General features: G+C 57.8%; 1 protein-coding gene across 15 annotated transcripts in view; it reads left to right on the top strand.

The window, feature by feature from the left end:
- PRRC2B (proline rich coiled-coil 2B) overlaps positions 1–16965 on the top strand; it is a 139861-nt gene extending 122896 nt beyond the window's left edge. For 8 of the 15 annotated variants that reach the window (XM_082657064.1, XM_082657065.1, XM_082657071.1 and 5 more), the window contains 11 exons: positions 25–222; positions 640–726; positions 1421–1525; positions 1680–1872; positions 2663–2760; positions 3703–3830; positions 4304–4544; positions 7702–7881; positions 8477–8568; positions 11116–11197; positions 12442–16965. In XM_082657064.1, the coding sequence (XP_082513190.1) occupies positions 25–222; positions 640–726; positions 1421–1525; positions 1680–1872; positions 2663–2760; positions 3703–3830; positions 4304–4544; positions 7702–7881; positions 8477–8568; positions 11116–11197; positions 12442–12576 (1539 nt within the window). In that variant the 3' untranslated portion in view covers positions 12577–16965. The remainder of the gene's footprint in view (positions 1–24; positions 223–639; positions 727–1420; positions 1526–1679; positions 1873–2662; positions 2761–3702; positions 3831–4303; positions 4545–7701; positions 7882–8476; positions 8569–11115; positions 11198–12441) is intronic. The other 7 variants (XM_082657058.1, XM_082657069.1, XM_082657067.1 and 4 more) reach the window with 3 other exon arrangements.
- The last annotated feature ends 1376 nt before the right edge of the window (positions 16966–18341 follow it).

Genomic DNA, 18341 nt, shown 5'->3' with positions numbered 1-18341 from the left:
CAGCTTCTCTGCTTTTCCATCAAGGATTCCGAACAAGGCTCAGGACAGAGCAAGGAGCACAGACCAGGCCCCATCGGCAATGAGCGGTCTCTGAAAAACAGAAAGGGCTCCGAGGGGGCTGAGCGGCTGCAAGGGGCTGTGGTCCCCCCTGTCAATGGGGTGGAGATTCACGTGGACTCTGTGCTGCCAGTGCCCCCCATTGAATTTGGAGTCAGTCCAAAGGTGAGGCTTTGATTTGTTTTCTTCTACCTGTGCCCCCACTGCCGCCCCGCACCTTTGGTGCTTGGAGAGGAAGGGGGGAGCTTAGGGTGGGCTCCTAGAAGGAGCGGGGACATGGGCGCTGCCAGTGCTCCAGGGGAGCGTGGCGGGTGGCTTTGCAGGTGAAGAGGTGCTGTGAGCTACGTTCTCCGTCTCCCTGGGACACCAGGCAGGTTCTCAGGCCGAGCAGGGAGCCGGGCAGAGAGAAGGGGGCGGCCTCCTTTCTAGGGCCTTCGGGAAACATCTGGCCCTCTTGGTCATGTGGTGAACGCTGCTCAGTGGGTGTTTGAGTTGCTGAGACTGTGGATCACAATAACGTGGGTCTCTGACAGAAGGTGAGCCACAGTGATTTCTGTGGGCTTTGTTCCCTTTTTTTTCCAGGACTCTGATTTCAGCTTGCAGCCCGGTTCTGCCTCTGGTCCCGCGGGGAATCCAGTTGTCAAACTTCAGGACGCGTTGGCCAGTAACGTAAGTCTGTGCTTCCACCTCCAGCTCTGTCGTCCCCGTGCCAGCAGGCCCTGGGCAAAAAGAGCCTCGTGAGGTGTTCCGAAACCAGAGGGGGCGAACCAGCCACGGCTCTGGGGTTGGGCGGACGTGGTTTGAGTCCTGATGCTGTCTCTAGCTAAGTTACACGTCCTTGAGCAAGTTGTTCCACGCTCTGGTTTTGTGAACTTAAAATGGGAGAATGTAACTCCTAAGGTCTGGTTTATCTGGCACTTTGTGATTTAAAACCTCCCAGGTTCTGTGGTCGCACATGTTTGAGAATGCTGCACTAAACAGGCTTCTTTGCTCTGAGGTTTCTCAGAATCCCCGCATCGTGCTGGTGGGCGCTGGGCACTGCAGGAGGAGGGCCTAGCAGTTGCGTTTCCGAACATGTGTTACCAGGACCTCTTTTTCACAGTTTTTGGGGAGGGGGCTGAGACAGGACCTGGTATCTCCATGCCACGTAGCGGTGCCTGCGTAGTGGCAGTTGGCGGCCCTGCTGGAGGGCTCGGGGTGCGGGGATGAGGGAGGCTCTCCACGGCCTTCTTTCGAGAGAGTCGGTGGAGGCAGCCATTTGGAGGGGTCTCGAGTGCACACGACCAAAATGGAAGGCGCGTTTGGACACGTCGTCTCGCTTTCTCTGGGCCCGTCAGTGTCCCGTGGTCTCCTTCCCCTTCAGGCTGGGTTGGCACAGAGTATTCCCATCCTCCGGCGCGATCATCACATCCAGAGGGCCATCGGCCTCTCCCAGATGTCCTTCCCCACCGCTGACCTCACTCTGAAGGTAACACTAGCCCCGAGCAAGGCGGGGCCACCGGTGCCTTGGCTTGTGAAGGGGCAGGAGCGGGAGGCCCCGCCCACCTCCCCGGGCTTAACTTGTGCTGTCCGCTGCCTCCCGGACGGTAATTTTCGTCTCCCCCACCTCCTTGCTTCTGAAGATGGAGTCTGCGCGCAAGGCTTGGGAGAACTCACCCAGTTTGCCGGAGCAGAGCTCTCCAGGAGGCACTGGCTCGGGCCTGCAGCCCCCATCCTCCGGGGGAGCCTCCAGCGGGGTCACCTACAGCTCCTTCGGTGGGGTCTCCATGCCCCCCATGCCCGTGGCCTCGGTCGCACCTTCTGCGTCTCTTCCAGGTATCTCCCCCGCGCGCCAGCTCAGGGAGCCTTCTCCATTCACTCGAGAGAAAGGCTGGATTCTCAGCCCTGAGTACCACCCCCGCCTTGACTTAAGGAGTGTGTAGAGGGGGGCGTGTTCTAGGCTGGGGGTCGTAGCTTCCCACGTGCTCAGGTCACCTGCCTCCTGGGCTGGGAAGCAGGACCGTGCGACTTTGGTGAGGCTCTTCCATCTCCTGCAGAGGGGACTGATCAGAGACTTCTTGGCTTTGGGTCAGACCGTGCCGCATGAGCAGCTCTCTGAGCTGTGCCCCCTCCTCCGCGACATCACACAGGGTGACGGTGGCCCTGGGTGGGGTCGCCACGCCAGTGAGACGAGCTCACGTCTGGGAAGTGCTTTGTATCAGCTGAGCCCAGTTTTATTCTGTCACCATCCTTATCACTATGTTGGTGCCCCAAGGGAGCCTGTGGGGGTTTTGAGGGCCTGGCTGCCAAAGTCTCAGTGATGTAATTCCAATAGATCCTTCTGACCCTCCACTGTGGACTCAATAGCAGGGAGATGAAGAGGAAGGCGACTGAGAGACCCAGGCAGCCTTCCTTTATAACGAACCCCCCTGGCCCCTGTGTGCGGGGCCGTGGGTGAATGGGTGAGGTGGGAAAGGCAGGCTGCAGCCAGCCCCTCTTCCTGGGCCCTGGGCCACGCAGGAGCACAGGGTCAGCAGTGCACACACTCCCTCCTCCCACTGATTCCCAGCACCTTCTGGAACAGTGAGACTTGATCCTGTTTCACCCCCTCGGATTCTGTTTCCAGGCAACCACCTGCCACCTCTCTACCTGGATGGCCATGTGTTTGCAAGTCAGCCCCGGTTGGTTCCTCAGACGATACCTCAGCAGCAGAGTTACCAACAGGTGATGACAGCGAGCCAGGTGGCCCCGCGCGGGGGTGGGGGAAGGGGTGCAGCACACGGTGTAGTTACCTGCCTTCTTCATTTATTTGTTCGTGGTGTGTCTCATTTTTTGTGCCCCTCGCGTTAACGCTCAGTACCTGGCACGTATGGCAGCCAGTCAGTATTTACTGGATGAGTACATGAGAGACGAGGAGGAGGATGGAGCTGAGTGCTCCAGGCTCTGCTTAGCTTTCCCTTCTCGAAGCGCTCCTGTGCCCTAGCTGGGGAATTCACTGAAACGGAATTCTCTTTGGTGATCAGGTATCCTTCTGATGAAGAGAAGAAAGGCCTAGACTCCCAGGCATGGATGCGTTAGAAAGAGGTAGTTGTAGAAGCGAGCAGGTGTTTGTTTTTACGCAGAATTGGCACACTTCCTGTGCCGCGAGGGGGTGCTTTTTGGAAGTCTTCCTCCTGAAGCTGGTGCTGGGCCTTCCTAATCGTCCTGCAGCCCCACCGACCCGTGTGCCCGCACAGACCAGGATGAAGTGCTGTTTTGGGGACGGAGGACTTGGCCTGTCCTGATCTCTGTTCATAGCATATTCTTAAGTATTACGTTGTTTGGTTTTGCAAGACCTCGCTCTTCGCATAACTGGATCATACTGCACGTGTTTTTCTTCTTCACGCACATTTTCCATCCACCGTTGCGTTTCTGAAACCCACCTCTGTTCATACGTGTAGCCAGTGTTTCCACCACTGTACAGAATCCAGTATAGGGATGTGCCCTGCTTTGGGATTGCTGCCAGTTTTCTGTTTTCTCCCAAGAGTGAAGGAAGCACAGGCAGGACATGAGTTTGCATCGTGGGCGGTGTTGGCTGCCCGTGGAGAAGGGCGGGCGGGGGTGGGAGGCGGGGGTGAGCGTCAGCCTGGAGGGCAGCGCGATGATGGCCTGGCCCGCCGTCCACAGGCTGCCGCTGCCCAGCAGATCCCGATTTCCCTTCACACGTCTCTGCAAGCTCAAGCCCAGCTCGGGCTGAGGGGCGGGCTCCCCGTCTCCCAGTCTCAGGAGATCTTCAGCTCCTTACAGCCCTTCAGGTGAGACGCCAGGACTTGGGGGCTGGCAGCTCGCAACAGGGCTTTCTGCCTTCCCGGCCTGTGGGCCTTTTCCCTTTGCCGGCTGCTGCTCTGCGCGGCCCCGCTTGGGGGCGGGTGTGGGCGGGGTGTGGCCCGGCCTTGCCCTTGCGCTCTGTGTCCTCCGGCCCCCTCCCTGCTCTCCCGCCTCGCCGTACCTTGCCGCCTCTGGCCCACTCTTTCAGTGTCTCCTGTTCTGTGCTGTTCAATCCAGTGATGCTCAAACCGTGGGCCCGAGACCAGCAGCACCGTCTAGGAGCTTGTTTAAGTGCAAGTTCTCAGGGCCCATCCCAGACCTTCTGAGTCAGAATCCCTGGGGGTGAGCCGACAGCCTGTGTTGGAGCGACGAGCCCTGCGGGGATTCTGAGGCGTGCCCACACGTGAGATCAGCTGGTGCAGTCGTGCACCTGCCCCGACCGTCTGTCTGGCTTTTGCAGATCTCAGGTGTATATGCACCCCAGCCTGTCACCGCCCAGCACCATGATCCTCTCCGGAGGCACAGCCTTGAAGCCCCCCTACTCGGCGTTCCCAGGCATGCAGCCCTTAGAGATGGTGAAGCCCCAGTCCGGCTCGCCCTACCAGCCCATGAGTGGAAACCAAGCCCTGGTCTACGAGGGCCAGCTCGGCCCGGCCGCCGGGCTCGGCGCCTCCCAGATGTTGGACTCCCAGCTCCCGCAGGTCAGGAATTCACTCACTCCCACCTCAGAACACAAGGTCTCTTTTCTTTTTTTAATTTTTTTCTTAATTTTATTTATTTATTTATTTTTGGCTGTGTTGGGTCCTAATTGCTGCGCGTGGTCTTTCTTTAGTTGCGATGAGCAGGGGCTACTCTTGGTTGCAGTGTGCGGGCTTCTCATTGTGGTGGCTTCTCTTGCTGCGGAGCACAGGCTCTAGGTGCGTGGGCTTCAGTGGTTGGGGCATGCGGGCTCTAGAGCACAGGCTCAGTAGCCGTGGCACACGGGCTTAGTTGCTCCGCGGCATGTGGGCTCCTCCCAGACCAGGGCTCAAACCTGTGTCCCCTGCATTGGCAGGCGGATTCTTAAGCACTGCGCCACCAGGGAAGCCCTAGGTCTCTTTTCTTCACGATCGTTTCCCCTTGTATCTGCCTCGTGATGCCCACTGACTTACATGCTGCTTGTAGCCACTGCCACCAGTCCTTGGGCTGCCAGACCAGGGCCAGCTGCTCCGCCTCCTGTGAGCAGTCCCGAGACTGGGCTTTCCCCGAGAGCGAGGGCGCCGCTTCTCCTGCAGCCTCTCCGCCCTCCTGCTGTGGCCGTGGGGGTGGCTGCGTGTCTCCTCTGCGTGCACACGCGTGCTTCGAGGCCACTCTCCCTGCCTGCCCCTCACACCCTGGCTTTGGAGCCCACCCCGTAGACTGTACCCCCGCTGGCCCCCGTGTGCCACGGGCACCACGTTGCTGAGTCCGTGTCCGCTCCCACATCCTCCTCCCCCCGACCTGTGGGTGCATTAGACGGTTCTGAGGGTCACTCCCCTCCTTTGGCCCGTGGCTCAGTCTCCAGCACGTCTCCCGTTGTAGTTCTCAGGGGTTTTGGTGTCTCTGTAGGTGACCCCTCACCCCCAGGTCTCTGCCCCCAGTTCCACGGCCTCACCACCAGTGCCTGCTTGCCTCCAGTCTGGACTGGTCACTGCCAGTCGCTGTACCTCTCCCGTGGTCTCGGGCCGAAGGGTCCTACCTGCTCACCACCTCTGACTTTTCTCACTCCCTCCATCTAGTGACCCACGTCCAGCCACCTTTTAATTCTCCCTCCCCCATCCCTGCCCCCCACCCCCTTCAGCAGAGCCGCAGACAACTTCCTAGTCTTTTTTGGTTTTTTGACCGCGCCGCAGCACGCAGGATCTTAGTTCCCCAACCAGGGATCGAACCCGTGCCCCCTGCAGTGGAAGCGTGGAGTCCTAACCGCTGGACCGCCAGGGGAGTCCCCCTCTCCTTGTCATTTGCACTCAGCTCCGCCCCGCCCCTCCCTCCCTGTGCTCACCTGGGTTAAACCCTGGCCCGCCTCTGCCCGGCTTCCTGAGGCTGGCGGGAAACGGACCCTGTCAGACTGGATTCAGGTTAAATACAGCCGCCCTCTGGAAAGCCAACGTTTGGGCACCTTCCCACCCTCCTCATTGCCTTCTCCCCCACCGTGATTTTGCATCCTGTGTCGCCAAAGAAATGAGTCGTAACGAGGAAAAGAGAACATCTGCAAGCTCCCAGCGCCACGTCTCCGAGCCTGCGAGGGGCCCTGGGGTGAGAGCGGGCAGCCCATCCTCTCCACCCGCCTGGGAGCTGCTCCAGCTAGCGTCCTCTTCCCGCCATCAGCGCGTAGAGGTGCTGCAGTGCTGCCGTCCGGCTGTGAGGGTCCTTCCGCCACATCCCCAGGCAGCCCAGCCTTTCCTCGTTTTTTAAGAAACAGAACGCTTCTTTAGGGACACCGGCAGATTCCCCGTTACTGAACCTGGCGGTTCTTCACCCTCCTCCTACTGACCCATCAGTAGCATTTGACCCAGTGGTCACTCCTTCCCCCGAACCACGCTCTCTGGGTTCCGAGGACACTGCTCCTGGCTTTCCTTCCACCTCCCTGAGGCCTCTTCCCGGTCTCCTTTGCTGTTTCCCCGTTGCCTCCCCAGGCAGTAACTCGCTGTGCCTTCTGGGCGCCATCCTCGGGCCTCTTTCTAGACCTGTGGCTCTAAGCCTGACCCAAATCCAACGCTTCCTGGTTCTCCCGAATTTCTGTCTCCTGGACCTGAACTCAGACCCAGTGGGCTGCCCGTCATCTCTGCTCAGGTCTGGCATGGGGCATCCCTGGATCCCTGCTTCCGCCACGCCCCCGCTGATACGTCACATCCCGGCAGCCCTACCTTTGAAAAGTATTCAGAGTCTGGCCCTTTCTCTTCCCCTCCACCCCACCCCCCACCCCCCACCCCCCACCCCCCACCCCCCACCCCTGCGCCCAGCTGCTGCTCTCGGCTGCCAGTTTGTTCTCAGCACAGCAGCCGGGGCGCCTCTTTTAAGACTCACATCGGCTCACACCGCGCCCCATGCCAGCGCTCCAGAAACGCTGAGCCACCCCTACCTTCTTCCCGCACCCAGCTGTGCGCAAGGAGGGGCCCGGGCCTTGAGGTCCGGCTGCCCCACGTCTCAGTGATGCCATTCCAATAGGTCCTTCCGACCCTCCACTGTGGACTCAGTAGCAGGGAGATGAAGAGGAAGGTGACCGAGAGACCACAGTTGGCCGGCCCGCCCGCCCCGTCCCGAGGGTATCCTGGCCCACCTCCTTCCCTTCTCGCACCTCGTTCTGGACTTCAGGAGAACAGGCTTCAGAAGGCTCCAAGACTGCAGGAACCCTAAACCCCAGACCCCAGTTGTTTTCTGTCACCTTCGGAGGCAGAGCATGAAGTAGTCTTGCCTTTTTGTGCTGCGAAAAAGGGCACAAGGATACCCCTCCTGTGTAGCTCCCATCTTGTGGGACTCGCTTGGGCACTGCTTCCTGAGAAGGCTTCTAGACCTTCCTGACCTTTCTCCCCGCCCCCCGCCCCCCAACACGCACACGGGGTTTGCCGCCCGCCTTCCGCACTTGACACCCGTAGCTGTCCTGCTTATTTTCTAGCCGTCCGAGTTCTTTTCTCACCAGCTAAGGCTTGCCCCCTACCACTGAGAGTATGCAGTCTAGGGTGATCTCTGCTGTGTTCTATCCAGAATCTGTCCTACTGTGGGAAGGCCTTGCTTCCTTTCATCTGCAATGAGAACGTGAGGTGGGATGCGCGGTTGCTCTTGGATGCGTGTGTAAGTGGTGGTTGTGGCGTCCTCCCCCTGACTGTCCCTGTTGTCCAGCAGCTGACGATGCCGCTGCCTGGCTCCCAGCTGCCCCTGCCTCGGTACGGCTCTGGGCAGCAGCCCCTGCTCCTGCCGCAGTCCATCCAGCTGTCACAGGGGCAGAGCCTCTCTGTCGGGGCCCCCCGGAGAATGCTCCCACCTGGCTCCCAACCTTCGGTCCTTAACACCAGCAGAGAGGTGAGGATGACTCCGTCTTGCTGTGGCCCTGGGGTGGGGTGGGGCTCCCGGTGGGGCTCCCGTCTCGGAGACCCTTTCTGGCCAGTCAGGAACCACTGTTGCGGGGGCGAGTGCCGGCGGTCTGGGACGCAGGCTCCGGGCCTCGCCAGACCACCGGTGGCCCACTCGTTGCCCAGTCCTCTCAGTCCCGTGGCAGGAAGCCCTGGTCACGTGTTACTAACAACGTGAACAGGCCTGCGTGAGCAGGGCAGGGAGGAAGGTGCCTGCGGCTGAGGTCTGGGGGGCCGAAGTCCTTGCCAGCTCCCGGGGTGCTGCAGAGGGTGGCCTCCGGGGCAGAGAGGGCCCGTTCACTGCGGCCAGTGCTCAGGGGTGGCGCACAGTCTGCCCTCCCAACCCGTGCCAAGGGAACAAACACACGTGGTCGCTCCTGCCTCCAGCCTGCACTGGAAGGCCAGGCGTGCACGCTCCTTGACGAGATGCCTCTCTGTCCTGAAGCCCTCGTGGCCCCCACTGGCTCTGCCCAGGGTGGTTGGTGGCGGGGGCAGCTGTCCCCAGGGCGTTCCAGTGACAGCCCACCTCTTCCCGGTGTCTTTAGTCCTCTCAGATGGAGATGAAGGGCTTCCACTTTGCCGACAGTAAACAGAATGTTTCTTCAGGAGGCTCCATGCCATCACCGCAGACCTACAGGTAAAGAGACGCCCTGGGGGTCGGATGCTCACAGCTGAGCCCTCGCTGTGGAATCGCGGGCCCAGGGAGAGCAGCGCGAGGGCACTGAGGCTGGGTCGCCCTTGTCAGCCTGTGTGTCACCGTGAAGTTCCAGTGCTGGGACACAGGAGACTCAGGAACTCTGGGGCATGGCTTTGCATTTAATCATCATCATAAAATGTTCTGGTATGGGAGAACTTTCTGGAAAGGCAGGGAAAGGAAAGGCTCATGTTATAATAGCGTCAGGACAGACCCTGGCTACTAACAGCTTTCTCACCAGATGTTTTTTTAAAGATTCACTGGCAGAGAGGGCAGATACCCTGGAAGTGGGGGGCGGGGGTTCCTCTCCTGGGGCCACATGTCCCTTGAATGGCCTTGTGACCCCACCAGGGCTTGCTGCTGCTGGGCTCGTATGGCGAGAGCTGTACCTTCTTTGCCTTCTCGGGATCTGTCTCTGCCTCCAGTAACTGTCCCGGGTCCCTTGGCTGGATTCAGAGGGGGGCTTTTTATCAGTCACGATGTTGAGTTACAGTTGACCCTTGAACAACGCAGGGGTTAGGGGCGCTGACCCTCCATGCAGTTGAAAATTCAAGTATAACTTTACGTTTAGCCCTTCGTGTCCACAGTTCCACATCCGAGGACTCGACCAACTGCAGATCGTGTAGTACGTGCTTACTGAAAACAATCCACGTGTAAGTGGACCCATGCAGTTCAAACCCGTGATGCTCAAGGGTCAGCAGGGCTTAGCGTGTTAGAAAGTCAGGGAGCGTCTGCTTCTGATGGCTCTCTCACCCGCGGAGAAGTGTGCGGCTGGGGAGGCAGCACACGGCGCTTGGCCCGAGGGTTGGCACAGTCGACTCTTGTTACATGTGGGAGATTCCTGGAGATTCCTCCTGTCTGCACATGAGTAAAACAGGTGTGCGTGACCCGCAGTGCCCTGCACGAGGCTGCCGGCGTGGCTGAGGGCAAGGTTGCCTGCACGGCCGCCCGCCCTGCCCCGTCGCGCTCAGAGTGTTGAGGCCGAGTCCTGCCCCGTGGTCATGTCAGTCCGTGCTCCAGCTGCATTTCCCGAGAGAGGGCTTTTTGTGAATTTCCCCCCGTGTGGTTACTTTCCTGTTCTTATTCCCACTCTCTTGGCTTGACTTACTTTTGTTTTGCTTTCCAACCATATTTTTCACATAGGCCAAAATAACAGACCTGTAAGAAAAATATACATGGACAGCAGCGCCAAACCATGGGTGTGATTTGGAAGGAAAAAGGAAGCTTCAAGCATAGAGAGAGGCTGTCGATCCCCTGCTGCCCCAGGCAGGTTTTAGCCTCCTCTGGCTGCAGAGCCTTCCTCAGAGGCAAATCCGGAAAGGGACGCTCACATAACAAGAGTCGCCTGTGTCCGTTCACTGTAGGAATGGCAGCAGCAGTTTTATTCTGTGGAGAATCTTTACAAAACATAAGCCTTACTTAGTAGCCTTTGTATTGCTGGTGTCTTAGTGGGGTTGGGGAAATTGGTATATTTTTACAGTGCAGTGTTGCCTGACTTTTCTGGAAACAGGGCTTCTGAGGCATGCCCTGTCAGAGAGGCGTCCCCTGGTCAGCTACTCGGGGGGCGTGCATGCCCGAGAGGGCTTGCTGGGGAGTCGGGGTGCACCTCGGCACAGGGCCTGAGCGGCCCGTGGCCCCCGGGGGAAAGTCCTGTGGAACTTCGCACACGTAATAACTACCTAACGATTTTGACCCCAGGATCTTTTTTCCGTGTAGCGCCTGATTAACATCCTGGGAGCTAGTTGTCTGGTCGGTGGGACACATTTAGAAAGGTGCTCTCCATTTTTGTTATTTTGGTATCTCTCTTTACCACCCCTACCCTCCACCCCACAAGAGAAGACTGGACAGATACTCAGCATAACTCACGCATCAGGTTTGTTCGTTTGTTCGTTCGGGTTTTTTTTTTGGCTGCGCTGTGCGGCTCGCAGGTTCTTAGCTCCCCGACCAGGGATCGAACCTAGGCCCCCGCAGTGGAAGTGCCAAGACCTAACCTCTGGACCACTAGGAAATTCCCTTTTCTTTTTGAAGTCTAAACTCCTGTTGGAGTTTAAGTTCATTTTTGTTTCTTTTCTAATTTTTTTTTTTTTTGCTGTGCCACACGGCTTGTGGGATCTTAGTTTCCCACCAGAGATGGAACCTGGGTCCACGGCAGTAAAAGCACCAAGTCGTACCCACTGGGCCGCCAGGGGATTCCCTCGTGTCAGGCTAATAGACCTTTTGTCTGGAGCGTCATGTCGGTCTAGACCCTCCAAACCTGAGAGACGGTTGGTGTCCGTCTGTCGTCTTGACCGGTCAGTGTCTGCCCGTGGTGGGGACCTGGCCTCTGCCCCTCAGGTGTGTCCCCATGAGCTGGGTTGGAGGTGCCAGGGCCCAGTGGCGACCCCCTCGCCCCCTGCGCTCTGGCTGTCTGGGTCTGTTTCCTCTGTTGGAGGCTTGACTCCGTTTCTGTGGTGACGCGTGTGTTCTCATCCCCTCCTTTGGTTTTTTCAGGCCTAGCTCTGCTAGCCCCAGTGGGAAGCCCTCTGGATCAGCAGTTAACATGGGCTCTGTGCAGGGACACTACGTTCAACAGGTAGAAGATGGCTTTCCAGACCCTCCAGCCCCGGACGCTTAGGCCCGTCTCCAAGTGCCAAAAGAGGAGGGACTGTCCAGCCGTTTGCGTGCTCCTCTTAGAGAGACGAGCCCTGGCGCTTAGAGCGTGGCGTGGGAGCCGGGGAGCCCGAGCCCCCCCGGAGAAGGCACTTCTCCTCTTGGCGGGCGTCTGGGTCCTTCCTTGTCCGCAGAGAAGGGAGGGTGCGGGTTCCCCTGAGGAGGTGGTGCCGGAAGGTGGACTCTCCCTCCGCAGCCATTGGGCTGTGAAGGCGCTGGGACCCGCTTAGGCCCGTGGGTCAGCTCTAGAAGCCGGGGGTGTGCGTGCGCGTGTGTGCCTGGCGTCTGTGCCTGCGCGTGCTGGCCTCGTAAGTGCTGTGTCTCGTCCTCGTCTTGGCCGGGTGGGATCCAGACGGAATGACGTTTCCCCGTTTTATAACGAGACGGGTCTCTCGGCGTCTTGGCCTTCAGCGTGGTTCTCTTCACTCCTTTCAAATGTGACCAGGCTCCAGAGCTCAGGCTCGTCAGGCGGGGGTGTTAGTAAAACAGCGCTCCTGGATGGTGGAGCTGGAAGCAAGATTGTTCATTTCACATCTCCTAACGTGGTTCCCCGAGGGTCGCTCTTTGAGTTGCTTGGACTGAGCTTCTAGAGCCTTCTTCAGAGCTCCCCCCACTGTATGAGGGGCCGAAGTCAGGCTGCTCACTCTGCGACACACCTCACTGTGCAGAGCTGCAGAGTGACGGGACCCTGACCGCGGCTCTGGAGGTCAAACTAGGGGCTTGGGGAAAGGTTTCCACACCGTGGGAGTCGGGGAGGGTGGAAGATCTGGGAGACCAAGTTGGGCGAGAGGCCCTGCGCCCCCTCAGCACAGTCGGGAGCTCTGAGGGGCGTGGGGTGCACTGATTTGAAAAAGGTCCCTCCAGGCGGCCTTGGGTGTGCCGCCTGCAGAGGCCCCTGGGCAGTGCAGAATGCTTCCCGGAGGACCCGGGGTCCTCCCACGGCTCCGAATCACTGCGCTCAGCGCCCGTGGGAGGGACCAGAGCAGCCTCATGCCAGCGTCCTTCCCAGGCCAGTCACTTCTGAGTTTGGTCCTTCGACCGAAGGATGGGCTTCTTAGGGTGGCTTTCCTCTGACTCAGGAGCAGGAAGCGGGTGGTGGGACCGCGGATCCTGGCAGGTGTGTCTGCGTAAGGGTAACTTTCTTTGTCCTCATCCGTCTGTCCAAAGGCAAAACAACGAGTGGATGAAAAGCCCAGCCTGGGAGCCGTGAAGCTGCAGGAGGCCCCCTCAGCCGCTTCCCAGCTGAAGCGAACTGGAGCGATCAAGCCCCGGGCGGTGAAGGTGGAGGAGAGCAAGGCCTGAAGATGCTGGGCCTGGCCTGCCCGGAAGGACTGCCGCCCCTCGACCTCGCTGCCACCGGACGCTGGGGAGTCTCCCAGGTGGATCCACCGTCCACCGACCTGGCCCGGACTGCGAGATCTCCCTGCTCTCCTCCACTCCTGAAAGCTCCGTTGTCCAACCAGCTTGCACCCGTGGATCTGTGGCATTGACCTGCTTGGCTTTAACACGAAAAAAACAAAAAAGCAAATGACTCCATTCCCGCCTCCTTTGCGCCACGACCGTGGAGTGACCGAGCCGTCGTGCCGTGCAGATTAACCCCGCCCTCCCCTCCTCATCCTGCTTCTGGCGGCCAAGGCGCCCTCCACCGAGCTTCCTTCCCTCCCCGCTTTCCGTCCCCGGGCACAGTGGTCTGGCAGCAGGGCCGTTTTAGTTGAAGCTTTTTGTTCTAAAAAGCAGCTAAAGGTTTTTACAAAAGAGAAAGGAAAAGAGAAACACAAGCTTCGTCTGTAAGAGCTGGACTTTTATATGTTCTTTGCCGTCCTCTCCCTGACCCCTCTTCTGTTGCGGTAGTTTCCTTTTAACCTCTCTCCTGTTTCATTTGATACATCACTGCTGTGATACCTTAAGAGGTGACGCGTAGGAACGTGCCCTCTCCTCTCCTGCTCTCTGTGTCTCGGTTGGTTAACCTTTGAGGTTACTTGCAAAAAGAAGTGGTGACTTAAGACACCGCTCCTGAGCTTGGGAAGCGGTGGTGGGAGGGAGGGGAGGGGGGATGGCGTTTTAGTCGGGAAGCCGCTGGCCTGGTGACCACAGCGACTTCATGGGCGGCCCGGCCCGGTGAAGTTGACGCTGTTTTTAGCATAAGAATTACACAGAATTTCTGTCTTGAACTCTTCAAAACTGGTGGGGACACTGACCGCTGGGCACCTGAGGTGAATCATGGAGATAGAAGGCCCTGGCATTTTCCAGTCTGGCCTGGACGGTGCGAACTGACAGCGCCAGCCCCCGTCAGTGTCTGCTTCTGGGACTCCAGCGCCCGCGGGGCCTGATGTTTTCCCACGCGCTCCCTCCCCTCTGAGCTTCCCTCGTCCTTCCTGAGCTGTCCTTCCTGAGCTGCCTCCGTGTCTCTGGGTCCTCCTGTCCCTCCACCTCTCTCACAGCTCGTCACTGGAAGCCACGCACTTCCTCTGTGGTGACGGACGCGTGGACAGTTGTCACTAGAGACCGTGCACTTCATCCGCGTGGCCGTGAGCACATGGACGGGGGTTTGGTTGGGTCTGCGACAGAGGCGTGAGCTCTGGGAGGCTGCTGGGAGGGCTTCCTTTTCTCCGCTCCCAGCAGCAGACCCAGGCTGTGGGGACAGAGAGGCCTGAGCTGGGCAGTGGGTCTCTTCAAGGACAGAGCAGTGTCCAGGGGGAGGATGGGTTGCAGGGCTGACGGTGACTCCCAGAACAGCCTGGGTAGCCTCGTAAGTCTGCAGAGCTGCCTTTGTCAGAGTCTGTGAGGCATTTTATGCTAGGCTTTTGTTTTTAAGATAAGAATTAGAAGGAAATCATCCCAAATTCTGTCGTTCCAAGGAAAGGCGAGGGGAAATTTGAAGTTTTGCTCACGCTCTTGGGAGTAACTAACGCGCCATCTACCTGCCGTTGCTGGCGGGTCCAGGGAAGACCTGCCTCGGAGAATGGGCAGTAGGCGATCGGGGGCGTGCCCCACAGAGTCCACCCGCAGTGTCGCCACAGGTGTGTGACAGTCACTCGGGCAGTGGCTCTAAGCTCTGTCCAGTGTGGAACACGGGGAAAGAAGCGCCTTAGGAACCGCCGAAGTCACTTGTTGCTCTTCAGTGCTTGAAGGAAGTGGGGGAGCAACAGCCTCCTGGCAGAGGGTGCAGGGCTCCTCCGGCGTCATCCGGGGAGGCCGGTTTTCCTGAAGGATGCTTCACTGCTTGTTCGATAGTGTTCAGCACTCCCTCCTTGCCTCCACCCTCAGGCCTTACTTCTCACTAGCTTTTTTTTTTTTCCTCCTTCATCCCCTGACTCTTTACTCGGAAGGCCCTTCTTGAAGGGCTGCCCACTGGCTCACCTGCTCTTGTCTCCCTTCCCCCGCGAGTGCCTAGCTGCCGTCCCCGCACCCAGCCGCCCTGACTGAGCTCCTCTCCGCTCCAGTCGCCCCTGCAGAGGCCACACACTCACTCACTCTTAGAAACACGGCCAGACCCCTCACACCTAATTCCAGTGCACATTGTTTGTCAAAAGGAAAAAAGGCTTTCTCATTTTGAAATTGAACAGGACAGCCCTGGATGCTGTTACAAACTCTCAAGCTGTGTGCTTCAGGTGAACCTGCCATCGGAGTGACGGTACTTCCTGTTTGAGAAAAAAAAAACGAAAGGGTCACCTGTTCTCCAGCCCTTTTCTCTACCCCTGTATTTCCCCACCCCCACCCCCCAATAAAAACAGAAAACACTAGAATTTATTTATATGTATTGATGTTGTAGGTCTAGGTGAAAAAAAGTAAATGTTTCACTGCTCTATTTATATATAATGTCTGAATTATTCTGTGCAGGAAAGGCCAGGAAATTGCATGTGAAGTCCAGTGCGTTTACCACCTTCGTGTGCCCAAGCTGCAGTCTCTTCCCCGCTGAGCTACAGATTTTGCATTGAACTCTGGAGGCAGAGGGCAGGCCTTGGGCCCAACCAACACCCCGTCCCTTCCTTGGTCTGATGAAATGCAGTTTTTAGTGCAGAGATGTCTTAAGGTGCAATCTCTCTCCTCTTTTCATGTGCTTTTAGAGCCAAGCTCAAGGTAATAGGACTTAGGGTCATATTTTGCCTTCAAATCCCCATCCTCAGAGTGCGTGTCCATGCCAAGGCCTCTGGCAGAATGCCTTGGGCCTTTGGCGGGAACAGGTGGAGACTAGCGCTTAACCTTTTCTGGGGGTGGGGGCTGGGGTGTCAGGGTCTTCTCGCTGAGCCTCTGCCTGCTAAAATTACCCTCCCTTCCCATGCTGGCCGCTTTGCCCTGGCCCGCTGATGGTGCAGCCCGTTGTTCAGCAAGCCAGTGTCCTGCAGTATGTCCAACATCAGTTAGCGGGGTAAAAGCCAAGAGCATGGGTCCATGTGTCCTTGTCCACCCACTGAAGACTTCTTTGGCATGTGTATTTGGTCTGGTTCTCTTTGCTTCCCCGTTTTAATCATCATCATTATGGTTTTCAAACATGGGATTCATACGCTTTTGGCTCTGGGTTCCTTCAGGGGGAAAACTAAAGTACGACTATTGCACATTCAGAAAATCTGGTTGGTCCAGTTCCAAAGCCACGGTCATTCCAGCCACTGCCAGGGGATATTGGGGCATCTTGTCATTAAATAACGGGCATCAGTTCTCTCCGGCTCTGCCCTCGCCCTCCTGTCTTCTGGACCTGCTTTCTGGATGGTTGATGAGGTTGGTGACTGATGGTCAGGGGCCGAGGAGGCCAAGGGTGCACACGAGGGCACGGCCACGCCCAGAACTGGCCTGCCGAGGCAGTGTGTGGCCAACTGCTGAAGCCCCCTCCCTGCTGTGTGGTTCCCCTCCACCAAGTAGCTGCATGTTGCCTCTCAAATCTGCATTTGTCCCATTTCTCCTGCAGAGCTAGCCTGGGTTAGAAGGTCTGTTGGAAATGGCCTTCGGCAACCAAGGACACTAGGGTACTTGTTTGTACTGTTCTGTGATGACTGGGAAATGCAGACTTCCAGAAAGCCGGCTCTTCCTGTTTGAAAAGTGAACTGGACCTAAGACGAGCAGATCACCCGGACAGGAATGGCTCAGTGTTGGGGTCAGACACTCTGTCCCCCAGCCGTGCCCTCCACCGGGACCACCAGCGCATATTTGACTAGTGATATTACAACCTGCTGTTCACCATTTCTCCATCCCAGTTAGGTGGTCTCCAAGATGGTACAGTGTCCCCGGGGCCCCGTCTTCAGCGTGCTACAAAGCCTCGGGGTGGAACTTTCTGTTAAGGCTCTCTGTGGATGACTTTCTTCCATTGTGTAAAGGGGTTCCTGTACTCCCAAGCTTTTGACCTCATGCCTTGCATAGTAATAAGGGTTCGGGTTTTTTTTGTTGTGTTTTGTTTCCTTTTGTTCTTATTTTGGCCTTTCCTCTGTGTCTTTTCACGTAGACCAGATATTTGAAAGGGCAGACGATGGCTAAAGGTGTAACGTGCAGCTTGTTGCTACGTTGTTTGGGGGAGCTTCTACCTTGGATGGGAAATGGAACCGTGGATCCAGCAGGCCATGGTGGCACACTCACCCCTCACCCTTCCCTCCGGTTCAGTACCTACGGTTTCTCCTTTCAAATATGTGATTGTACTAGCTCTTTCCATACGAAAGAATTCTCCGTATTTAAATAAAAAAAAAAAAGTAAAAAAAAAACAAAACCCACTGAAACTGAACATGCTTTGTCAGGTTGTGTGTCCCTTGACTCTCTCATTTGACTGGAGACTTAGAGATGGAAGAGTTTTCCTTTTACGTGGAAGATAGGAGTGACTGGGCTGAAGTGCCCTACTGCAATGTGAGGGCGAGGAGGGGGTGAAACCCGAGGTTAAGGTGCATCGTCCCAGTGGGTGGGCGTTAGCACTGCCTGCCCCCTGCCCTTCCTCACCCCACGCGCCCCAACTCCCCATGAGAAGTGGGTGGGTCAGAGGTTAAGCATTTGATTTGTCGTGTTTTGTTGCCACTTCTGATGTCCCTTTTCTTTTGCTGCACTTGGGCTTGGCTTGGAACGAAGAGCAAGCCAGGCGTGGGCAGTGAAGGATGGAGAGCTTGGATTTGGGTTCAAGTGGTAGTTCTCGGTCCTGCAATCCACTGTGTGCTGTGTGACCTTGGGAAGGACACTTCATTCAGAGTCACAATTTCCATAATTGTAAAACGTGGGTTGTAAACAGTAGCTACGTCGTGGGGTAGTGTGCATGCACAGAGGTCATGGGCAGCACCCAGCCCGGTGCCTGGTCCCAGGTAAGAATGTAGGAAACTTATAAATTATGCCCGAGTAAATTCAACACTTTCCAAAAGGAAACCCCGCCGGCTGATTCCTTCTGAGCCTCTCCACTGTGGAAGCAGGGGACCCGGGTAGGGCGCGCCCTGCAGCTCTCAGGGCCACACCCACCCCCTGGATTCCCTGCTCCTGGGGACCGGCGGTCCACAGACCTCCAGGGGCCTGACCGCGAAGGAGCCCGAGGGCCCGCAGGAGGGAAGCTCTGGATACTCGAGACCAGACGGCCCCTGCTTTCGTATCAAAGACCACAGGCTGAGAGCCCGGGCCCAGGACGCCCTCCGGCCGCAGGCGCAGGTGAGCCCGCGCTCCCTCTCTCCCCACAACCCGGGTAAGTCAGAGTCACCTGCACTGCGCTAATGCTGGGTGACGGACATGGGAAAACAGGAAAGAACCATAATGCCAGTTATTAAACCTGCAGTACCCTTCTGTCCACGAGTATTAACTCCCATATAGACGAGGGGAGGAAGAAGGGGTGGGGCTGGGCAGCAGAGTTGCCTTCGTGCCGGTTAACCGTCCGGGTCACTCCCTTGACCTGGAGCCGTGTCCCGCTGCAGAGCAGGCTCGGCTGGGCCGCGCGGGCCGGAGGGTGGGGTGGCGTCCGCGCCACACTGAGCAAAATGCCCATACGGTCCCACTGTGTCGTCTTAAAAAGGCAGACGTGTGTCTAGTGTGCCCAGGAACCCTGGGTTGCCCAGCCGTGAATCACAGACAGCTGACGGTCTGCTGCACACCCTTCGAGTCCGGGTCTGGGCTCGCCC

This window comes from Grampus griseus (genome assembly GCF_964374135.1).
Source record: "Grampus griseus genome assembly, chromosome: 6".
In the NCBI taxonomy this organism is placed as follows: Eukaryota; Metazoa; Chordata; class Mammalia; order Artiodactyla; family Delphinidae; genus Grampus; species Grampus griseus.
This window is presented reverse-complemented; position numbering and strand designations above follow the sequence as displayed.